Source organism: Mizuhopecten yessoensis, unplaced genomic scaffold, assembly GCF_002113885.1.
Source record: "Mizuhopecten yessoensis strain PY_sf001 unplaced genomic scaffold, ASM211388v2 scaffold7201, whole genome shotgun sequence".
Lineage (NCBI taxonomy): Eukaryota > Metazoa > Mollusca > Bivalvia > Pectinida > Pectinidae > Mizuhopecten > Mizuhopecten yessoensis.
This window is the reverse complement of record NW_018406931.1, coordinates 549,213-572,055: the sequence shown is the minus strand read 5'-3', so window position 1 is coordinate 572,055 and position 22,843 is coordinate 549,213. Positions and strand designations below refer to the sequence as shown.

At 35.0% G+C, this 22,843-nt stretch overlaps 3 protein-coding genes across 9 annotated transcripts in view; 2 read left to right on the top strand and 1 right to left on the bottom strand.

The window, feature by feature from the left end:
• LOC110453226 (G-protein coupled receptor moody-like) overlaps positions 1 to 19,004 on the top strand; it is a 41,633-nt gene extending 22,629 nt beyond the window's left edge. For all 5 annotated transcript variants that reach the window (XM_021502086.1, XM_021502089.1, XM_021502091.1 and 2 more), the window contains 2 exons: positions 14,794 to 14,879; positions 15,696 to 19,004. In XM_021502086.1, the coding sequence (XP_021357761.1) occupies positions 16,303 to 17,268 (966 nt within the window). In that variant the 5' untranslated portion in view covers positions 14,794 to 14,879; positions 15,696 to 16,302 and the 3' untranslated portion in view covers positions 17,269 to 19,004. The remainder of the gene's footprint in view (positions 1 to 14,793; positions 14,880 to 15,695) is intronic.
• The window catches only part of LOC110453222 (histone deacetylase 6-like), a 185,181-nt gene that overhangs the window by 71,157 nt on the left and 91,181 nt on the right, over positions 1 to 22,843 (bottom strand). The window lies entirely within an intron of this gene.
• Positions 17,642 to 19,004, top strand: LOC110453225. 2 transcript variants are annotated; one of them, XM_021502085.1, is made up of 2 exons: positions 17,642 to 17,922; positions 18,121 to 19,004. In XM_021502085.1, exons 1-2 carry the CDS (start codon positions 17,661 to 17,663, stop codon positions 18,885 to 18,887), a joined length of 1,029 nt encoding a protein of 342 aa, XP_021357760.1. In that variant the 5' UTR covers positions 17,642 to 17,660; the 3' UTR covers positions 18,888 to 19,004. The 2 variants fall into 2 exon arrangements, with proteins under 2 accessions (XP_021357760.1, XP_021357759.1); XM_021502084.1 differs by having other exon boundaries at positions 17,642 to 18,009; positions 18,142 to 19,004.

The window sequence follows — 22,843 nt, the reverse complement described above, 5'->3', positions numbered from 1 at the left end:
GGGGGGGGGGGGGGGGAAGGGGTATGTGTGCAATCTTTTAATCCAAAGCATCTAAACACAAGACAAGGCATCAGCCTCACAAGAGCGGGGAGGTAGGGGGGAGGCAGAAGCGATGTGTTTAATCCTTTAATTTCAGGCTTAATCTTCTAAACACAGGAAAATGTATCAGCTGACAATATAAGATCATTTAGGTTAACCACACAAACAGGTGGCTGGTGTGACATCCTGGTTAAATAATCTGTAAACCCCACATAATTATGAAGATAACCTGTGACTCCTGGAGTAAAACTTGTAAACCCCACAGTTGATTACTGGTGACCCCTTGAATAAACCTTGTGAACCCCACACAAGCCATCACATGTCATTCCACCATAACACTAAATAAACTTTCATTTCATCAATAAACATTACGTGATAAAAATCTTCATATCTAAAATTTTCATTGAGGAAATCAATTCAGAGCACAATACAGAGATAAAATTTTGAATTCATTTGAGGCCTATCAGCATCTAAAGAATCAATTTAAAGTGGATTCAGAAAGTATCATAAATTCCAGTCGTCACTGAAATCCAATTATCTCCAGTTTGCCCGTCAGAGATAAACATGAACATGATAGGATTCTACACCAAGAGATATTAATTGATTCGCAGGAAGTAAATCGTCTGCAAGAAACACGTTTCAGACCTGTGTTTTATCAACATGTAACTTTACAAAAAGGATAAATACTTTGGAGACAATAAGGAACCAACGTAAAGGAGTGGAACAGGAAGTCAATAGATAGACGGAGGAGTGGATCAGGAAGTCAATAGATAGCAGTCTATCTATGTAACAACTAAACAAAAGACACAAACTGATGTGTATGTGATTTTACAGGAAGTACACTGTGTATGTGATTTTACAGGAAGTACACTGTGTATGTGATTTTACAGGAAGTACACTGTGTATGTGATTTTACAGGAAGTACACTGTGTATGTGATTTTACAGGAAGTACACTGTGTATGTGATTTTACAGGAAGTACACTGTGTATGTGATTTTACAGGAAGTACACTGTGTATGTGATTTTACAGGAAGTACACTGTGTATGTGATTTTACAGGAAGTACACTGTGTATGTGATTTTACAGGAAGTACACTGTGTATGTGATTTTACAGGAAGTACACTGTGTATGTGATTTTACAGGAAGTACACTGTGTATGTGATTTTACAGGAAGTACACTGTGTATGTGATTTTACAGGAAGTACACCATATTTCAAACCACTTTGCAACAGACATTTGTTATATGTTATTCATCAAATTAAGCATTTATCAACTAAAATGCCCAACAGAATTTAAACAGTTACAGTTTTCACTTAAAATAAGTTATGTAGAGGTCCCACACTGCCTGACTGTCAATGATGGTGATGATTTGAGAGAACGATAATGAACAGCTTACACGACAGAGAAACTGAACAATTTGAAACTCTAGCCACTTATAACACATTTGATTTTTACAGAAAAAAATAATGACTGTTCACCTTCAACTTAAACTTTCAATATTTGATTAAAAATTATTGTTCACAAGAGGTATTTGGAAAGTAAAACATAACTGAATTAAAATGAAACAATTTTACCATGAGACCTGTTCCTGTTCAGTGTCTCCAGAGATCCAGTTTATGTCAGTTTATTATCCCGTGACACTTGCCGTTCTCTGCTCAGTCTATGATAATTACCTGTTTTTGTTTTTTCAAAATCACTGTAAATGTGTTGATGAATAATAACCATATGGTAATGTGTTGGTGGCACCAAACATGCCACGCAACAGCTCTATCTAAACGGTTATAATGTACTCTATATGCTAAACCATACCCTTGGCAAGTTAATCAATCTACCTAATAGACATTTAGACAGATGTTGTAAAACAGCTTCATAAGAATGTGTTAATGTAACCTCTTATCACATTCAAATTGACATCCTCACCTCATCCAAAACTCATTTCTCTGCTCACCAATGAACATCTTCAAACTGAACTAGTTGTGCCCCTCCATTTAAATATTAGATGTCGGCCCCCATTTCGATTCTTGACTGAAGGGGGCCGCGGTGCCAAAGTGGTTAAGTTGTCAGACATTCTACAACCACTAGCTCTCCAACACTGGGTTGCGGGTTCGAGACCTACGTGGGGCAGTCGCCAGATACTGGCTGTAGGTCGGTGTTTTTTCTCCGGGAACTCCGGCTTTCCTCCACCATCAAAACCTGGCACATCCTTAAATGACCATTAATAGGACATAAAACACAAACAAACCGAAGTTCTTGACTGAATTACTCTTATACCGTATTTGATGTAATAACAGCACCAGGATTGGGTAAATGACAAGTAGGACAAATTTTCCTATACAAAATACCTCATATATTGATTATTTTCTCATCGCAGCAGACACATGAAATATTTTATTTATCCCATATTCCCCTGTTGTTATAAAACAATAAATCTTTCTGAAAGATTGCATTGGTCACTGTTTCAGCTCATACTATTTTATTGCATCAGAGTTTTTGTGCAATACAAGCATATACAGTGAGTGACATTTTGTTGGCAGAAGTTGCCCAAGTCACAAAACAAATCCAGGTATTATATAATCCTGAACAAAAATATTTCAATTAACATTGAAGCATTGACGACATGACGTCATTGAATTGTTAACATGATGTCATGCAAAGACCACTGAACCCCCTAAGTTAATATATATGTAATGTCTCAACCCTAAATTCATACTTGGAAAATAGAAAAGCTTTTCACCTACTACCCCTATAGGTTTTCTCACTCCCTCATGATCACAACTCATTGGATGAACCTACCAGGAGTTGGTGAACATTTTTGGTTACGCTCTAGTGGGTTAACTCCCTGGATGTTATTTCATAGATCATGGCAATTTTTCCAAGATCAGAAACAGGATATGTATTCTCAAGAAAAAACATTGGTTTTCTAGATAAAATATTAATGTTATGGAAGGAAAAGGTCCCCAAACTCGTGAGGATTGAATATCAGTGTTTATCAAAATCTCATTAGTTAATTTTCAAATTGCAAAAGACACTCGATAAACCTAATGTCTTTATACAATTTGAAAATTAACGAACTTAAGTTAGATAAACATGATAACCAACCGTCACCTGTTGGGGAACCTTTATTTCTCCTGTGCTGATTTGTACTATACAAATATGTCTCTTCACTCCTACAGCAATTGATACAAGGAAGAAGTGGGTAAACAGGTGAAGAACATGAGTGTGATTTCATTGGCCGTCGGCCCTTTGATTATGACATCATGACAATTATGCTTTGTGCAGACAGCTTCCATTGTGAAGTCAAGATTCATAGCAATTGTTTCCCTGTATGGAAACAGAAAACATGAATTTCCGAGTACAACATGGTTTTCCAGATATAATATGAACGTCAGGAAGAAAAACGCCCCCAACTCATCATGATGGCTGTTTATCGTTTCAATCTAACTGTCAGTAATTAATTTTGAAATGTAAATAGACACTGAATGGTAAAACTCAAGCTAGATAATTACATGATCACCAACCAAACATAGCGACAGTTGTTACATGCAATTTGGTATCACATTAGATCTGACCATCTATTGTCTATACACAGGTTGCTAAAATAACATTATCATACTCAAGGTAATCTCAAGGTCAAAATCATAATAGTGTTTGAATACTCCCGCTCAGCAGAAAACAGCTCAATACCAATGACAAATACAGTGGATTTCTATGAATAAATTACAATAAGCAAACAATGCAATGTTTTATACTTGTATACAAATTTGATCAAATCTGACTTTTTCTATGAATGATTGCATGTCAATCCACATAAATATTTCCACCATGGCAGAAGGCAGAGACGGCAATACAATTGGGTATACAGAAACACACTGACTGACTGTCGATCAGACGGAACATGTTTTGTGAATAAGTGCAGCCATCACCCCCGACCTCCACCCCCATACACAATGGACCAATGAATGGTGACCATGAAATATTGAGATTATTGTCATGACAACCAAGCAAGTTCTATACTCCAGACTCATAAATCAAACTGATTTTTAATTTTAATCTTTTATCTATGTGAAGATTTTAAATATAAAAATCTGTCTCCAAACCTTTATTTCGGCATTCTAAATCATTTGTTCTTTTGAATGCTGTAATAGACATATTCCTTTTTGTACTGGTACATCTATACAGAAAAGATAATAGACACTCATACTTTTATCAGCTGAGGAAGTTTGTTGTAAATAAAAGCTATCTCATAGAATGACATCTTAAACAATAAGTTTTGAAAACATAATTGTTCGATAACAATTATTTATGTCTAAGAAAACATAGTAAGTCTGTCAATATTATTTTTACTTTATAAATCAATTAATAGGCATCTTAATTTATCATTTCTGTTTGAAAAATGTGAATCTGCTACAATTTGTTGCTGATAAAAATGCATTATTTTTAATTGGATATGTTATTAACAGTGTAGAATGAAAATAGGACATGTATATATATCTAAAATATTTTGTGAGAAAAAGCAATACAAATATTGTCATGCAGTAGAAGTATTTATGAATTTTATAAATGTTTGCTCATCATACCAAAATAGCTACCTGGTATACGTATCTGGTCTGACCAATGATCATGGGGCGGCGAAAACATGGTGATAAAAAAATAAATTTGTACAGATTATCTTTTCCTATTGATTGATGTACCAGTAATGTATGATAAATGAGATATCACCACTGAAGCTTTGTCCTTAAGCTTCATACTAAATGTCTCACAGACAAACAGCCCCCACGTCCAGATGACAAACAGCCCCCACGTCCAGATGACAAACGACACGTCCTAGATAAGTACAATTTGTCTCAATCTGCTGTAAGGACATCTGTTGAGTGAATCCTTCTGTTTGTATAATACTTAAACTTTTCTTTAATATTATCAAATATCTTATAAAGAATAGCCAATCTAATTTTAAATTTGGATACTAAACAAATTCTCAATACAATTAATCAATGCTCCTGCATGGATTCATTTGCCCACTCTCTTTGATTGTCGTTAACGTGTTTCAAAGTCCCTTTTACTTCCTTTGAACAGTTCTTGTGTACTTGTCCCTCAATATAACCAAATTCCTTTATATATTCACAATTTGGCTGGACATATGAATGGTGACAGTATAAGGTTTCCCTGTGCTTGTGAACAAACTGATCACATACATGTGATGTCTCCTGATATGACCGGGAGCTAGTCTCCCAGTTTCAAGCATCAAAAAAGCCATCTCCTAATCAGATCATCAAATGTTAAGTTATCTTGGTGACGAACTGACCAATATTATTCCTAACTGTCAATATTTGAGATATTTTGTTAACAATATTAGGTGCTGGTTGGAGACATTCGGTAACAACTTATTTCACAGAAAAAGAAAAGGGGTGTCATGATGCTTATAGGGTTCTGCCAAATATAACAGGGAATAGCACTTATCATTAGGGTAGATTGAAGTGTAGGTAAATGGTACATCATTGTTGTACAAGGGGCTTTAAAATCTCAAGTCATTAGCAGACAATCCTTGGTGAAAGACTTGGACTGAAAAACACAGGTCTGCCATTTGATGTCCTTAAATGATGGACACTCGGGTCTGCCCACTTAAACAGACAGCATTGAAAGCATGTCGATTTTCTTAGTCCATCTCAATTGAATTACACATTGACCAGGGAATCACCTCTTGCCCTTGCTATTGAGAAGCCAGGGTGGTTCTATAATAAATCTATAAAAAGTCATATTTTCTGTTCATCGTTAAATGTTTTTCGGACAGCTAAACATCCCTGCCAGTCTGAGATATTGACACCTGATGCCTCACGGATGACAGAATCTGTAAGAAATCTATAACGAATTCAGGTTTTTTTTTATCAGCAATGGCTTCTACCATCAACTGAAACTAGCATTTGTCACTAGCCAAACCATTAAGTCAGATATCCGTCATTAATCAACGAGTTGCAATATTAACAAGGTCAAGGGTGCGTACTAAATTGTCGGGCAAAGACGATTTTATGTCAAATTTACGGCAAAGATTGCTATAGGAAGTTCCATAAACATTTCATGCAATGCTCAATTTTTCAGAATATTTTTGTTAAATAAATCTTCTCTTTTGAATGCGTGATGATGGTTTGGAATTCTCAACACCAATATGTTTGTTTTCACTTGGATGAGTGGGAGAAAACAATACGATGATTGTTTTGAGTATACAATTGGGTTAGGATATCATTATAACCAGAACTAGAGTACATTTCTACATTTTGTATTGGCATTTATAAATCTGCTTTTGGTCAGTAAGGGTTTGATAAGGAGGATGAAACCTAACATTATTAGGACACTGGCGCTGGTGAAGTGTGATAATCTATGTATCCGGCTGTTCTTAAGAGGAACCACACACAAGATTGGTCGTAAATGTGATAGGAAGTGGCCGGACATTTCCAATCTATTTCAATTTAACCTCTACAATTGTAAGACAGAACCTTTCTTGTTTGGATGTTGAATGGGGCAAACAGTACATAAGTCTTTTAAAAAGATTGACAACCAATTTTATCACAGAACCATGTACGTATATTTTGTTCCAAAGTTCCCTTTTTCCAAGACGTTAAGAAAACTATTACAGATTGGTTTTCTATGGTAACAAGTTGGAAGTTAATGTGTTCCTATAGAAAAGTCTACTGTTCCTGTCTGATGTCTAACAGAGTTTTCTTCCAACGTAATATCACTTTTAATTTTAATTGGAGTGTATAAGCATAAAAGTTGTGTGTTGAAATTTTCTGGAACAACATTATGATTGCAGTTTGGTTCAAATTGACCTCATATGTATTTGAACTTTGACAAATTCATATATCACTCCAGCACAGCATCACAGTTAGTCAAGCCTTGAGCTTTGCTGCTTTTGATTAAGTTCAAACTCTCACGTTTGCTGGGAAAGCCAAGTTAACTCTGATCCTGGAACTGGGGGAAGGTTGAGCTATTCTGTTACAGGCTAGCTTCAAAGGATAGGTCATAAAACAGTGTCATTATCATTATTCAATGTTTCTGTTGTGGCCAGTAAGCACATGCTGCACAAGAACTTTGTATGTGTATGAAAGAAAATATATAAGGAATGTATTTTATATGAAGCGATAAATTGGAAAAAAAAATCACACTATTATTTCAAATATTAATTTTAATATTTGATCAAATTTTACAAAAACATTATAGTTTCTTGAAACAAATACCTATGAATGTAAAAAAAAGGTCACATAACCTGCAATCAACATCCTACAGATGCAGCTACCAACTTAAACAGCTAGGAAATGGAATGATGAACCAATTCCAATGAATAGTTGAATACAGCGCAGCTAAAATTGCTTAATCAAAAAATTAGGTAAAATGAAAAAGATCTCCAGTTCATTTATATTTAAATCTTAAGTGTTAAATGTAACAAGACAAATTATTGAGGTTATCATAAGTGACAGTTCCTTATATTGGTTTTCTGTTTGAGGACACATTTGCCATTCTCTACAACACTTCCTGTCGCAGTCACATCGTGTATTACAGGATTCCATCCTTGCTGACCCGATGGCTACTGATCACACAATAATAACTACATGAAACTCCCGCCTACACAGCAACCATAACAAGCCGTTCACTGTAATGTATCCCAAAGACCCTTCCTGTTGTGAAAAGAAACAATTACTGCTGCTCTAGTAAACACTTGGAATAATTTCCGGGTAAAATGCGGTTACCGAAATTTCTCTTGAAGTTTCTGAGTTTTGTTTATAAATACCAGACTTGTCTTACACAAGTATACAGAAAGAAACTAAGTATACATTAGCTTGTATCCACACTAGAAAGATAACAGAAGAGATTCAACAGAATTCTCCAAAAATAACAGGCAGATCGGAATGAAATTCAGGTACATCTGAAGTTGTCTCTGCTTCATATTTTACGTCAAATACCTTAAATGCTCAGCAGAGATTGTACTTAAACTTCTAGAAATATTGCATTTTATTTTAAATGGATTAAGGGATATTTATTCATTTGAAGTTCAATGGGGAAAATATGTGGGCTGGGAAATAAAACATTGACACCTGCCAATTTAATAACATCCAATTAGATGCAGGTGCTCATTTATACATCTGGGAGTACTAGAAAACAAGTATAAAATGTCCATGCTTTCATGAAAATCAAAGCTTTGTATAAAATAGGATATGTCTTTTTCCTAAATAAATAAAGATTAATTGTTCTATTAACCTAAATCTTGTCCTAAAAGTATTTAAGCAAGATATGTAGAGAAGGATAAATGCCAACGAGTAGAACTTCAGCCTTTGAACTAGTGTCAAACTAAAGATTTTTGTGTCAGTGGTTTCCTGTCCGGAGCATATGTATACGAAGCTGCGTAAATCAGAGCAACAGCTGCGATGTTTAATGTTTGATATTAACGACTCCAAGGTTTTAGATATTACGTATAAAATCATCCAGGGGATTTCCAGTTGATGAGGATAAATTACTTAGTACAGACTCGTATATGTGTCTCAATTGAAATCTAATCTGATCTGTAACATACTAGGATACAATTATAATGACAGATCGATACACAGATAAGTCAGTATAACTTCGCTGTGATCACAAACAACATTTAATCACCAAAACCTTGTTATAATGCCATTATTTGTTCAGTAAAATGTTGGCATTATAAAGGGGTTTGTTGATATACTAAGGGAGAAATAGAAAGGAATTCTTAAGAATACAATAATCAGGACCTCAATATGTTTTGATAGTGAGTGAGGTGGCAAATGAAATAACAGATACTTCAATTTTGTGAGAAATTGTGACCTGAAAAAGATGTGCGAAATATAACCACTAATGTCCTCTACCACCCGATATCTTTTGCCTTCTAATACAGAGTTGTTTGTATTATTAAATAGTAATGGTGTTGCATAAATTTTTAATGCTGAAAAAACTGCATACAATATCTCCACATTTAATAGTGATGTCTAATGTCAGTCAATGTCTGTAAATTGTATGACAGGCATTGATAGTGATGTCTAATGTCAGTCAATGTCTGTAAATTGGATGACAGGTATTGAGAGTGATGTCTAATGTCAGTCAATGTCTGCAAATTGTATGACAGGTATTGAGAGTGATGTCTAATGTCAGTCAATGTCTGCAAATTGTATGACAGGTATTGAGAGTGATGTCTAATGTCAGTCAATGTCCGTAAATTGTATATAACAGGCATTGAGAGTGATGTTTAATGTCAGTCAATGTCTTTAAATTGTATATAACAGGCATTGAGAGTGATGTTTAATGTCAGTCAATGTCTTTAAATTGTATATAACAGGCATTGAGAGTGATGTTTAATGTCAGTCAATGTCTTTAAATTGTATATAACAGGCATTGAGAGTGATGTCTTATGTCAGTCAATGTCTGTAAATTGTATATAACAGGTATTGAGAGTGATGTCTGATGTCAGTCAATATCTGGAAATTGTATATAAGAGGTATTGAGAGTGATGTCTGATGTCAGTCAATATCTGTAAATTGTATATAACAGGCATTGAGAGTGATGTCTTATGTCAGTCAATGTCTGTAAATTGTATATAACAGGCATTGAGCGTGATGTCTAATGTCAGTCAATGTCTGTAAATTGGATGACAGGTATTGAGAGTGATGTCTAATGTCAGTCAATGTCTGCAAATTGTATGACAGGTATTGAGAGTGATGTCTAAAGTCAGTCAATGTCTGTAAATTGTATATAACAGGTATTGAGAGTGATGTCTGATGTCAGTCAATATCTGTAAATTGTATATAACAGCCATTGAGAGTGATGTCTGATGTCAGTCAATGTCTGTAAATTGTATGACAGGTATTGATAGTGATGTCTAATGTCAGTCAATGTCTGTAAATTTTATGACAGGCATTGAGAGTGATGTCTATAATGTCAGTCAATGTCTGTAAATTGTATGACAGGTATTGATAGTGATGTCTAATGTCAGTCAATGTCTGTAAATTTTATGACAGGCATTGAGAGTGATGTCTATAATGTCAGTCAATGGCTGTAAATTGTATGACAGGCATTGAGAGTGATGTCTGATGTCAGTCAATGTCTGTAAATTGTATGACAGGCATTTAGAGTGATGTCTATAATGTCAGTCAATGTCTGTAAATTGTATGACAGGCATTGATAGTGATGTCTAATGTCAGTCAATGTCTGTAAATTGGATGACAGGTATTGAGAGTGATGTCTAATGTCAGTCAATGTCCGTAAATTGTATATAACAGGCATTGAGAGTGATGTTTAATGTCAGTCAATGTCTTTAAATTGTATATAACAGGCATTGAGAGTGATGTCTGATGTCAGTCCATGTCTGTAAATTGTATATAACAGGCATTGAGAGTGATGTCTGATGTCAGTCAATGTCTGTAAATTGTATGACAGGCATTGAGAGTGATGTCTGATGTCAGTCGATGTCTGTAAATTGTATGTAACAGGCATTGAGAGTGATGTCTAATGTCAGTCAATGTCTGTAAATTGGATGACAGGTATTGAGAGTGATGTCTAATGTCAGTCAATGTCCGTAAATTGTATATAACAGGCATTGAGAGTGATGTCTGATGTCAGTCAATGTCTGTAAATTGTATATAACAGGCATTGAGAGTGATGTTTAATGTCAGTCAATGTCTTTAAATTGTATATAACAGGCATTGAGAGTGATGTCTAATGTCAGTCAATGTCTGTAAATTGTATGACAGGCATTGAGAGTGATGTCTAATGTCAGTCAATGTCTGTAAATTGTATATAACAGGCATTGAGAGTGATGTCTAATGTCAGTCAATGTCTGTAAATTGTATATAACAGGCATTGAGAGTGATGTCTAATGTCAGTCAATGTCTGTAAATTGTATATAACAGGCATTGAGAGTGATGTCTAATGTCAGTCAATGTCTGTAAATTGTATATAACAGGCATTGAGAGTGATGTCTAATGTCAGTCAATGTCTGTAAATTGTATATAACAGGCATTGAGAGTGATGTCTAATGTCAGTCAATGTCTGTAAATTGTATATAACAGGCATTGAGAGTGATGTCTAATGTCAGTCAATGTCTGTAAATTGTATATAACAGGCATTGAGAGTGATGTCTAATGTCAGTCAATGTCTGTAAATTGTATATAACAGGCATTGAGAGTGATGTCTAATGTCAGTCAATGTCTGTAAATTGTATATAACAGGCATTGAGAGTGATGTCTAATGTCAGTCAATGTCTGTAAATTGTATATAACAGGTATTGAGAGTGATGTCTGATGTCAGTCAATATCTGTAAATTGTATATAACAGGCATTGAGAGTGATGTCTGATGTCAGTCAATGTCTGTAAATTGTATATAACAGGCATTGAGAGTTATCTATCATTGAACCCCCTAAACTATAAGCTGAATGATACCTATAGCTCTTATGTATCTGGTTTGATGATAGGTCCTAATGAATAAATGATGCATCATAAAACCTGACTCAGGGAACCACCCAATAGCGTGAGCCAGATAGATAAAACAGTTAAAAAGTCGCCATATTTAATTGTATAATAATATCCCTGTCATAGCTAAAACATTATTTCTGACTGCAAGGCCAAGCTTTTCCAAGACCATCCCCTGAATCTTTGATAAGAAGCATTTCTCATTTGTATTACCAGGGTTGCCTGGCATAGTTTATGGGGTCTGCCTATTGACCACAAGATCATTTATGATTGATTCCCGCAGAAGACAAAATGGGTCTGTGTTAAGATTATGTCGGTCAAATATTTTAGATATTTGATAAGATATATTTGCAGTTACCCCTTTGACTAAGCTCCACCGCCCTAGAGTGGAGTACAGTTTGGTCTAAGATGGGACTGTATAATATTTCCTTGTGCAGTAGTTAATTCAAGCAGTATTTTACTTTAAATGAGTCATTGGAAATATGGATTCATAACAAGCAGATCACCTATACAACCTGAAACTCACACATACACACCATCATACATATGGAGAAAATAAAGGAAATCACATGGTAAAATGTGCTTGAGTAGGGATGCTCTTGTTTCTCCAGATTGTTTCATATACATTATTTTGTATCTGTCTTCCCTTGAGCATTAAGCATTTAAGAGTATTTTTCTAAGGATTATCACAAGATGCTACAAAAATCGAACAAATAAAGAAATTCATATCTTTGATCAGATTTTCTTTCTTACTAGTAAAGAGAGCTGGATATTTCCCCACAGAACATATATCTGTAGCCCAACTGTATAATTAGATTGGATTTACAAACAGCTTTTTATGCATTTTTCAAAAGTTCAAATATATCACATCCAGGTTCTACAGGTAGTACATGATGAATAACAATTTGCCTTATTCCAATGCTCATCCTCTCAGCCCTTTAAAACAAACTCAGGCTACAGCGTTGAATTTGTTTCCAGTTGTATTAAAACCAAATTACTGCATACCTAGCTATCTCAATTTTCTCCTAATGTTAAATTCAGCCTGCTATATATTCAAGGGAATAAGGTGCGAAAGATAATGGGGATACAGTTTTGTTTTTTAACCAAGCAAATTATTTATATTTCATGATTGTTTACGCATATATCTTGTACAGCTTTCGTAAAAAGTTAATCTAATTATCTAATCAGTAAGTTATAACCATTTAAGACTGTCACTGATGCAGCACACATTGATTTTCTCCGTTCAAACTTCACAGAATTAAATGCTCCAAATCAAATAAATCTTACAAATTTTAAAGAAGATAATTAGTCTCAGACCCACTACTGGAGCCTGGTAATTAGTACTTCTGAATATGACAGCTGATCAATTACACCAGTAAGCAAAATCTACAGGATACACACAATGTAAAATCTACAGGATACACACAATGTAAAATCTACAGGATACACACAATGTAAAATCTACAGGATACACACAATGTAAAATCTACAGGATACACACAATGTAAAATCTACAGGATACACACAATGTAAAATCTACAGGATACACACAATGTAAAATCTACAGGATACACACAATGTAAAATCTACAGGATACACACAATGTAAAATCTACAGGATACACACAATGTAAAATCTACAGGATACACACAATGTAAAATCTACAGGATACACACAATGTAAAATCTACAGGATACACACAATGTAAAATCTACAGGATACACACAATGTAAAATCTACAGGATACACACAATGTAAAATCTACAGGATACACACAATGTAAAATCTACAGGATACACACAATGTAAAATCTACAGGATACACACAATGTAAAATCTACAGGATACACACAATGTAAAATCTACAGGATACACACAATGTAAAATCTACAGGATACACACAATGTAAAATCTACAGGATACACACAATGTAAAATCTACAGGATACACACAATGTAAAATCTACAGGATACACACAATGTAAAATCTACAGGATACACACAATGTAAAATCTACAGGATACACACAATGTAAAATCTACAGGATACACACAATGTAAAATCTACAGGATACACACAATGTAAAATCTACAGGATACACACAATGTAAAATCTACAGGATACACACAATGTAAAATCTACAGGATACACACAATGTAAAATCTACAGGATACACACAATGTAAAATCTACAGGATACACACAATGTAAAATCTACAGGATACACACAATGTAAAATCTACAGGATACACACAATGTAAAATAAAAGGTATTGAATTATTGGTGTATTTTGTGACTGGTTAAAACGGGTGAGATCATCACATGACATCAATATAATCAATCAAATTCCCCGTGACTCCCCCACATCTTCTCTGACACCTCCCTAGATGACAGAGCAACATGAACTTATAACATCTAGCGTAGTGTAACAGTTAATTGCTCAATGTCATGATAAAGTGCAGCAGAATTACATTTTTGTTAAATCGACCTATTTAATTCACATTTACACATCATTGGATACGTTTAAAGTTCATTTTCACATGTTTTTAATAGCAAGCATTATAGATGAAAAACACAGGTTTTAGATCATTGTTTGTTGGTTTGTGTTAAACGGCCCATCTGTGGTCATTTATAGGGCTATGGTGATTTATTTATCTATTTTTTCATCAGAGACCATCTTTGTGAGCCTGAAATAGTGGTCCTTCATGATAGGTTAGATGTACATGTACTGTATCAAGGCGGGTAGATGAAAGTTGTCCTGTCTGAGAGGCCAATATCTATTATGACTGTAGCTTCTAATTAATTACACACAGTAGCCCGACCCTAATACAGCAGAATTACTCAGGCTTTAGATCTCAAGAATAGCCACACTCTCACATTGGTGTACATCAGTAGAGGCAGAAGTCCATGGATACTAACTGACGCTATAAGCACACTTCACAACGACAATGCTGTCATTGGGCAGCCAATCTCTATACACAAGTGGCTTGTTCTGCAGATCTCCCTAAGCTGTTGTGAGGGTCTAACAGAATGTTTGATTGACGAGCCTCCTTTTACGAGCCACCCAAACTGACAAGCATAGATGTCTATGGCTCAAATGTGTATCTGTCTTGCTGGGTCGTTAGTATAACTAACTTCATGAGATATGGTAATTATTGCGGAATTCCGAATTTCTGAGGAAATTACTTTTTCATGAAGCGAGAAATGTGTCCATTATAGGCAAAGCTAACTGTACAAAGTATCTAACTTTACTGGCATACCATGTAATAAGTGTCCGATTTATACTTTCAGGTACAGGATGGGTTGCTGTCGATGACAATGAATCAGCGAACCAATTGCTGAGGAGATGTCCTCAGAAGAAATCTAACGCTAAAAAGGTGATTAAGTAACATAACGGAAACTCGATTAAACCATACAACTTGCTTTTGCACCCAAACGTGAAAGAAAAGAAATGAATCACAGCAATTTCAGAGACATTATTCCATGATTGAAGGAATAGCAAAGTTTAATTCTGCGACTGGATTCACTTGAACTCCATTCTTATCAACTCATCCCAATAATGACCTTTAAGGGTGATTAATACCGGGAAAGTGCCATGCAATTTATGGATATTGATTGCTAATGTATAAATTAAGCATTTCGTTTCAAGCCGAAGTGGTCATGTTTTCAGAAGCAATTTTCTGAAATCTATAGATATAACGAACCTGAAACAAATAACCACAGTAGTTGGAAGACGTTGCAATGAAAGATATCATACAAATGCATTCATGTGTTGCTTCAGGTATCGATCTTCAAGTAGTTATTTAATTAATGTCGACGAAACTCAACAATGCCATAATATCACAGAGCGTTTATTTTCTGGTGTACTTAAATCGTAGGCCACTTTTACACATGACTGGTTATACAAGTCATGCTTCCGCGATAAAGTGAGTTGTTTGTAATCAATAAAACTCCTACAATCACAACTTGTGTTTATTTGCCGAGGAATGAGTTTGTAGGGATCCATAATTCATGCTCTGAGTAATGATAGCAAGACCTTTGGAATATAAAGACATTTCCGTACAAACAACTCGATATCATTTCTCATAGAATTTGCATTCTTGGACAGATAGAAAAGACGTGCCGATAGGATGTTTTATGTGGGCTATTTTTAAGAATTCGATCTTAACACAATTCTTTAATTTTATCCTCAGCTGGACACAGATAGTGGCATTACCAACACAACCAACCTGCTGTAAAGTGTTAACATTGGTGAGATAAGGAACTGCCGATTACATTTCCATGACAGAGCAGATTTTTACAGCCAGGACCAATCAACAAATTATCGTTTCTGGAACTCAGAAGCAGTTACTGAATGAACTCTAGTAATTCTACAGGAAGATATTCATACAGGAGTTCACGTCAACACTACAGATATTTAAATTCCAATTAATCCTTAATATTTTAGAGCAGCTTAAGTGAAAACGTTAATTGATTGGAAAACTAAGGTGAATTCCATTAAAATTCAAAACAAAACTGAAACAGTGATATCAACCTGATGTTAGAAAAATGTTAAAAAGTAAACAAAAACAATCTATAAATGTTCAATTTTGAATTAATTGAATTTTCTTGGGATCAATACAAACAAACATCAGCTGTGATGGAACCAATATGGATTTAAACAAATATGATTAAGATATAGTTTTGTACATTGGGGAAAGCAGCTTCCGTGGAATTTTCAAAACAATGGAGATTTACCAAACGGATACTTAAAAAAAATCCAAAACTTAACTTAAAATTTTATTTGTGCTTTACACTACAATGAATGTTTCACGTAATGCATCTTGTGATGAGTGGTGGTGTGACCAGAGGGAGACACTTGTCGTGCTGGAGGTGGTGGCTATTCTGTTGTGTGCGATCGGGAGCTTTGGGAATCTCATCACTGTGTTGGCGATTTGTTCCAGCAGTCTCCGTAACAATATCAACTGTGTTCTCATCGGGAGCCTCAGTTTTGCTGGATTCCTGTATTGCCTCCTCATTCTGTCTCTTCAGGCAGTTGTGTTCCATATTCAGGATCCTCATCTCATTCCACCGGATTTCTGTAGCGCCGCAGGTGGCATCCGCTACACGCTTGTGGGGGTCATTATGGTGCACCTTAGTGTAATTGCACTGTACCGATACCTAAACATCGTTCATTTAGGCCAGTACAAGAAAGCTTCAAACACGCGCCCTCTGATTCTAACACTTATCTTCAGCTGGGTTCTACCCCTAATGTTCACTCTCCCGCCCTCGTTTGGGATTTGGGGGTCGTTTCGTTTCCAGCCTGCTGTTCTAGCATGTACTTTTAATAATTTCAACGTTGATCATTCCAACAGAATTGTGACGGTGACACTTGGATTTATTGTGCCATGTATCTTCATAGTATTCTGTTATGCCAGAATCGGATGTGTAGCTTACGGAAGTTCAAAACGTGTCAGCCAATGGAAAGGTACATCTGCAATGACTAAAGCACTTCGTCTATCTGCCATGATGATGTGTATATTTGCCATATTTTTCTTTGGGACGTTCCCGTACTTTATAATGAATGTGTACGATCGTAGTTTCTCTAAACCGGTTCACCACCTATGGACAACAACACTTGGTTGGTTGTCGTATTGTCTAAACCCTGTAGTATACACCGTCATGGACAACAATTTTAGGACGGCATATCGTCGTTTGATTATGGGTGACTGTGAGAAAAGTCCCTTACATAGAGTTCCTACCACCACCACCGGGACACCTGTATAAATCTACAGGTGTAAAGTTGACATGGACAGGTGAATTCTGGTGTGATATAGGCAGATAAATACAGGTATTTGGTATAGAGGTGTGTGATGAATGAAAAAAGTTCATGAAGATTGTTGTAATAAAGAACCTTCGGGTAAAGATTATACCCAGATGAAGCTTTACAGTAAAACATGTTTATAATGAAGCTCAAACGATACAGAAAATATGGTATTGTTTAAAATAGGTAAAAATACTATACGAAGCGATTCAAAACCTCTAACTTCATTTAACGTATTCATCCTTCAATAAACCCTGCAGAGTCCAACACATAATCTCTGACTCAAAGTAGGGGTGGGCTTGCTACAGGACAATTAATTACCATTTGTTGGCATTTCTACCAACCTGTATTAGGTATGGGTGGGCTTGCTACAGGACAATTAATTACCATGTGTTGGCATTTCTACCAAGCTGCATTAGGTATGGGTGGGCTTGCTACAGGACAATCAATTACCATGTGTTGGCATTTCTACCAACCTGTATTAGGTATGGGTGGCCTTACTACAGAACAATTAATTACCATGTGTTGGCATTTCTACCAAGCTGCATTAGGTATGGGTGGGCTTACTACAGAACAATTAATTACCATGTGTTGGCATTTCTACCAACCTGTATTAGGTATGGGTGGCCTTGCTACAGAACAATTAATTACCATGTGTTGGCATTTCTACCAAGCTGCATTAGGTATAGGTGGGCTTACTTCAGGACAATCAATTACCATTTGTTGGCATTTCTACCAACCTGCATTAGGTATGGCTGGGCTTACTACAGAACAATTAATTACCATGTGTTGGCATTTCTACCAACCTGCATTAGGTATGGGACGGCTTACTTTAGGACAATCAATTACCATTTGTTGGCATTTCTACCAACCTGCATTAGGTATGGGTGGGCTTACTACAGAACAATTAATTACCATGTGTTGGCATTTCTACCAACCTTTATTAGGTATGGGTGGGCTTACTACAGGACAATTATTTACCATGTGTTGGCATTTCTACCAACCTTTATTAGGTATGGGACGGCTTACTACAGGACAATCAATTACCATTTGTTGGCATTTCTACCAACCTGCATTAGGTAGGTGTGGGCTTACTACAGGACAATTCTTTACCATGTGTTGGCATTTCTACCAACCTGTATTAGGTATGGGTGGGCTTGCTACAGGACAATTAATTACCATTTTTTGGCATTTCTACCAACCTGCATTAGGTAGGTGTGGGCTTACTACAGGACAATTATTTACCATGTGTTGGCATTTCTACCAACCTGCATTAGGTATGGGTGGGCTTGCTACAGGACAATTAATTACCATTTTTTGGCATTTCTACCAACCTGTATTAGGTATGGGTGGGCTTGCTACAGGACAATTAATTACCATTTTTTGGCATTTCTACCAACCTGCATTAGGTAGGTGTGGGCTTACTACAGGACAATTATTTACCATGTGTTGGCATTTCTACCAACCTGCATTAGGTATGGGTGGGCTTGCTACAGGACAATTAATTACCATTTTTTGGCATTTCTACCAACCTGCATTAGGTATGGGTGGGCTTACTACCAAACATGGGCTTATTGATTGATAAATATGATAATTAAGTTTACTAATATGTCTGTTTAAGTTGTAAACATGTTTTACTGTACCCGTTTCACAAACACGGGTGTTACAGAACAGAAATGTGGTAAAAATATACAGGTGTTCTTAAGGTACGGAGACAAACTAACGAATTAGAGTTACAAAACAAAAAGGTGTGATATTAGAATGGTGATATTTTATCAAAAGGATGAATCTGTGATGAATGCTGGCGACTTGTTATGGGTGTAAATTTTACAGTTATGAACTTTTAAATATGTGTTTTGTCACATTAGAGTTATATTTCTTTAATAGAATCATAAATATATCATAGAAATAAATTAACTACAGATAAATATGTGTTAAATTGATCCCTTTTTCTAAAGCATTTTATTAAATTGATTTTTTTTTTAAATTTCCAATTAACTTAATGATAATTTAAATTTGTCTTGCATGATAATCAATATAGAATCAAGCTTTAGGCTTGAATAGCTGAATATCTCATAACCAACCTTTGAGACCACAGATGATTATATAAGGTAAAACGTCTGATTAACTCAAGGGGTCACTCGCAAATTGTTTTTTCCAAAAAGACATTTTTGAGAAGGATCCAAATATTTACCATTATTTTGGTGTTTCTCATCTTCAGATGGTCTTTTGGTAGTTCTGTGTTAGGTTGTTAAGCTTATTAAGCTAAACTGAATGATTGGACCCTGTTATTTGATATTTGTGAAAGAAAGTAGACTGTAAGAAGACCTAATGATTTAAATTTTTGCCAATTCCAGATATTTATACAAAGTTTCAAACTTTTCTTAAATGAATATATTGTTTACAAGTGTGATATTGAACAATGGTAGAATTTAATTCAATCCGGGATGGATCATTAGGAGATTGTGTTCCTAAGATAATGTGATTAGCTGACCTTTTAACTCTGAAGTTAATCTTTAAAATCTCACAAGCTGACATGTGTTAATAGACTGACTACCAGCCCCTAGGTTTTTTTTGAAGAATTTCCCAGCTGTATTTTACTACTAGCTTATCTTCCCCTAGTTTGAGAGCTTATAGGGTCTCTAGAAACAGACATCCAAGTGATCAAAATTATTAGAGATCATTTTTTCCTAAATAATAATTCAATACTCTAGAGATGGAGTGGGTGGGGGCAGTCAAACATGTGTTTACCATAAACTATATTTGATACTACTGTTTTTGTTCGGCAATAAGACCAGGGCCCAGTTGTTCAAAAGGTGATTAGCTTAATCAGTGATTAGCGCACATTTTTATTTTAGAGTAACTTTAAAACACAACCATTGAATTTGTTACAACTTTCCAGATATCAAATATTTAGTAGAGTGATGTTACATGCAAAATTGTGAGATTTTACCTTGTATATTGATGAAATTATTAAATGTTGAAAAATATTGTAAAACAGTGATTAGGCTAACCACCTTTTGAACAACTGGGCCCAGGAGGCAAATACATAAACTTGGACTTAACGTAAGGTGTTGGCTTATTACAGGGCAATACAACAAGTTTTGTTGGAATTCTACTGTCAATTACAATTGTCATGGGTGGGCTTATTATCAGGCATGGTCTTATTGATGTTGTAAAATTAACATGTTTAACTGGACCTGGCTGGTCAAAGACAGATTAGCTTTACAAGCTGTTGGCACACAATTTTAAAGTTTGATTATTGAGAAATATCTGAAAACTGAAATGTGTTGTTGAGGTTTTTTGTCTTTAATTGGTCATTTTGAAACCTCATCAACGTAATTTTAGTTTTGAATTTTAATATTTTTGAAAATCAACTTGATTTGAAGTATTGCCCTAGTTCAGTTGTTATTAAGCTGCTGAGGCTGAGGCTGAGGCTCAAGAGGCAATGAATCAATGGGCACAGATGACAATCATATCACAACTGTGTTAGTGCTAGCCTTTTCAAGTTGGGTCCCATTAGTGCAATAAAACCGGTCTTTATCAACACCATTCTGATATAACATACTACTCAGATATTATGCCTTTCACCCCCAAAGTTTCATAATGAACTTTCCCATCCTTTGAATTCGAGAGTTCAAATGTGTCTTCAGCGGTGAATGAGTTAAGGCAGAATATCAGAATACATATAGGTTTGATTCATAAGCTTTTGTAAGAAATGGGATTACAGCATTATGTTGTATCAGGCAGGTTGTTGGAATGCTCAGGGGTTGGAGAAGACAGGCTTACTGTACAGTAATATATTGACACCATATCCATGGTAATTGTTTAAATTTGCTTTGGTATTAAAATGCCTTCAACCTGGACAAGAAATTGAAATCAGATTTAACACAATCATGACTCTTCTCCTCATAGAATGAACAGAAAAGTCTACAATAAACAGTAGCAAGGTTCTTTTCCTAAATAAAATCAAAATCAATACACTTATCACATTTCACCATCATAGCAAACTCCTTTTTTCTGTAAAAAACTAAAGTTTTATTACTATGAACTTTAAATTAAGACATGAACTGCAATCATCATGATATAAATCATTTTACCAATTTTTGGCTTTTAAAATCATATACTTATAATTAATATGACTGATATTAGAAAATAGTATATAATTTATAATGATTAACATTTAGAGTATATGCTTTTTCAATTCTAATTTAAATACCTCTACAAGAAAGATACTTCTAGAATCTGTTAAACATGTACACAACCTCAATGAATGTATAACACTCAATGAATGATTTGTATTTGCTTAGTTATTAATATAACAAATATGCCATGCTTTAATGCTTACAAGTCAACTATCTATATTAATAATGATGGCCATCATGTGATCAATCATGTGATCAATATATAGAGTTATAAAGTGAAGACACCCATATCCTATACTTTACATAAGAACTCATGTACTATAACCTTACTGTGATGCCATAAATTGACAATGAAATTGCATCACAGATTTCTAGATTATATTATCAAATCATAGTTGGAGACAAATTAGCTATATAGTAGCCAGGAATGAACATGAAAAAAGAGTTTTTCGCAATACTAATGTATTTGTGAAAATTCTTGATCTTATGATAAAAAGGATCCAACATGAGTTAAAATTCCATTTTATATATATGCCAGATTGATGAGTGTCACAAATTTTTAATTCTAGGTTGACAGCTAGAGGCTTGATAAACGAAAAATTCTTAGATATATTTCATAAATCTCATAATAATTTTAACATTGAAATGGAAAATTCATGCAGGAATTATCTTCTCTCTCTCTGTGTAATATATATATTTGGAACTGGTAACGTTAGATCTTCTCATCAGTGAATAGAACATTGAAGAAAGATATGGTAGAACACAAAATCATGGTGTAAATATAGGTCACTGTGACCCCCACATACACCTAATGTTTTAGTTAGAACTGGTGTCTGTAGCTGAGATTCTGAAGATAATTAACATGTTACATACATACTTTCCTTTATCACATTCCTTGTCAGGCACAGAAATATGTCAGTTAAGAGGGGTCATGAACTCAGAATCGTTAACTGGACCAGTAATGGCATTCACTAGTAGACTTCAGCTATCTAGAGTGGCTATCTACCGTACCAAATGATTTCTCCCCAGAGTTTCATACAGCACAGCCTTTTATAGACCAATCACACGAGATGACACTTTTATGATTTTGTAATGTCAATTTTTTAGTAAGCCACAATCGTTCCAGTAAATTGATACTAAAAAGGTGAAGGCCTTCTAAATTGGCAATATCTATAATTGACCTTGGTGAAGAATTTCAGAAAACAAGAATGAAATCTATAATTTTCTAAATAAAACTAGAAAATGTCTGTAAGACATGAATGTGCCCTCCGCCATTTGTGAAATTAGTTTCAGTGTTTGATGTTCTATAAATAGTTACAACCACTTTGATCTTGATACCCTAAAATATGTTGGCCTTGACCTTGGAACCCTGAAACACAAAAATGATGTCCGA

Bases quoted from the DNA above. Each gene is read 5' to 3' on its own strand.
- LOC110453225 (XM_021502084.1), top strand. From the start codon at position 17,661: ATGGGTGGGCTTGCTACAGGACAATTAATTACCATGTGTTGGCATTTC. The intron at 18,010-18,141 runs GACAATCAATTA...GGCTTACTTTAG, and splicing joins TATAGGTGGGCTTACTTCAG to GACAATCAATTACCATTTGT.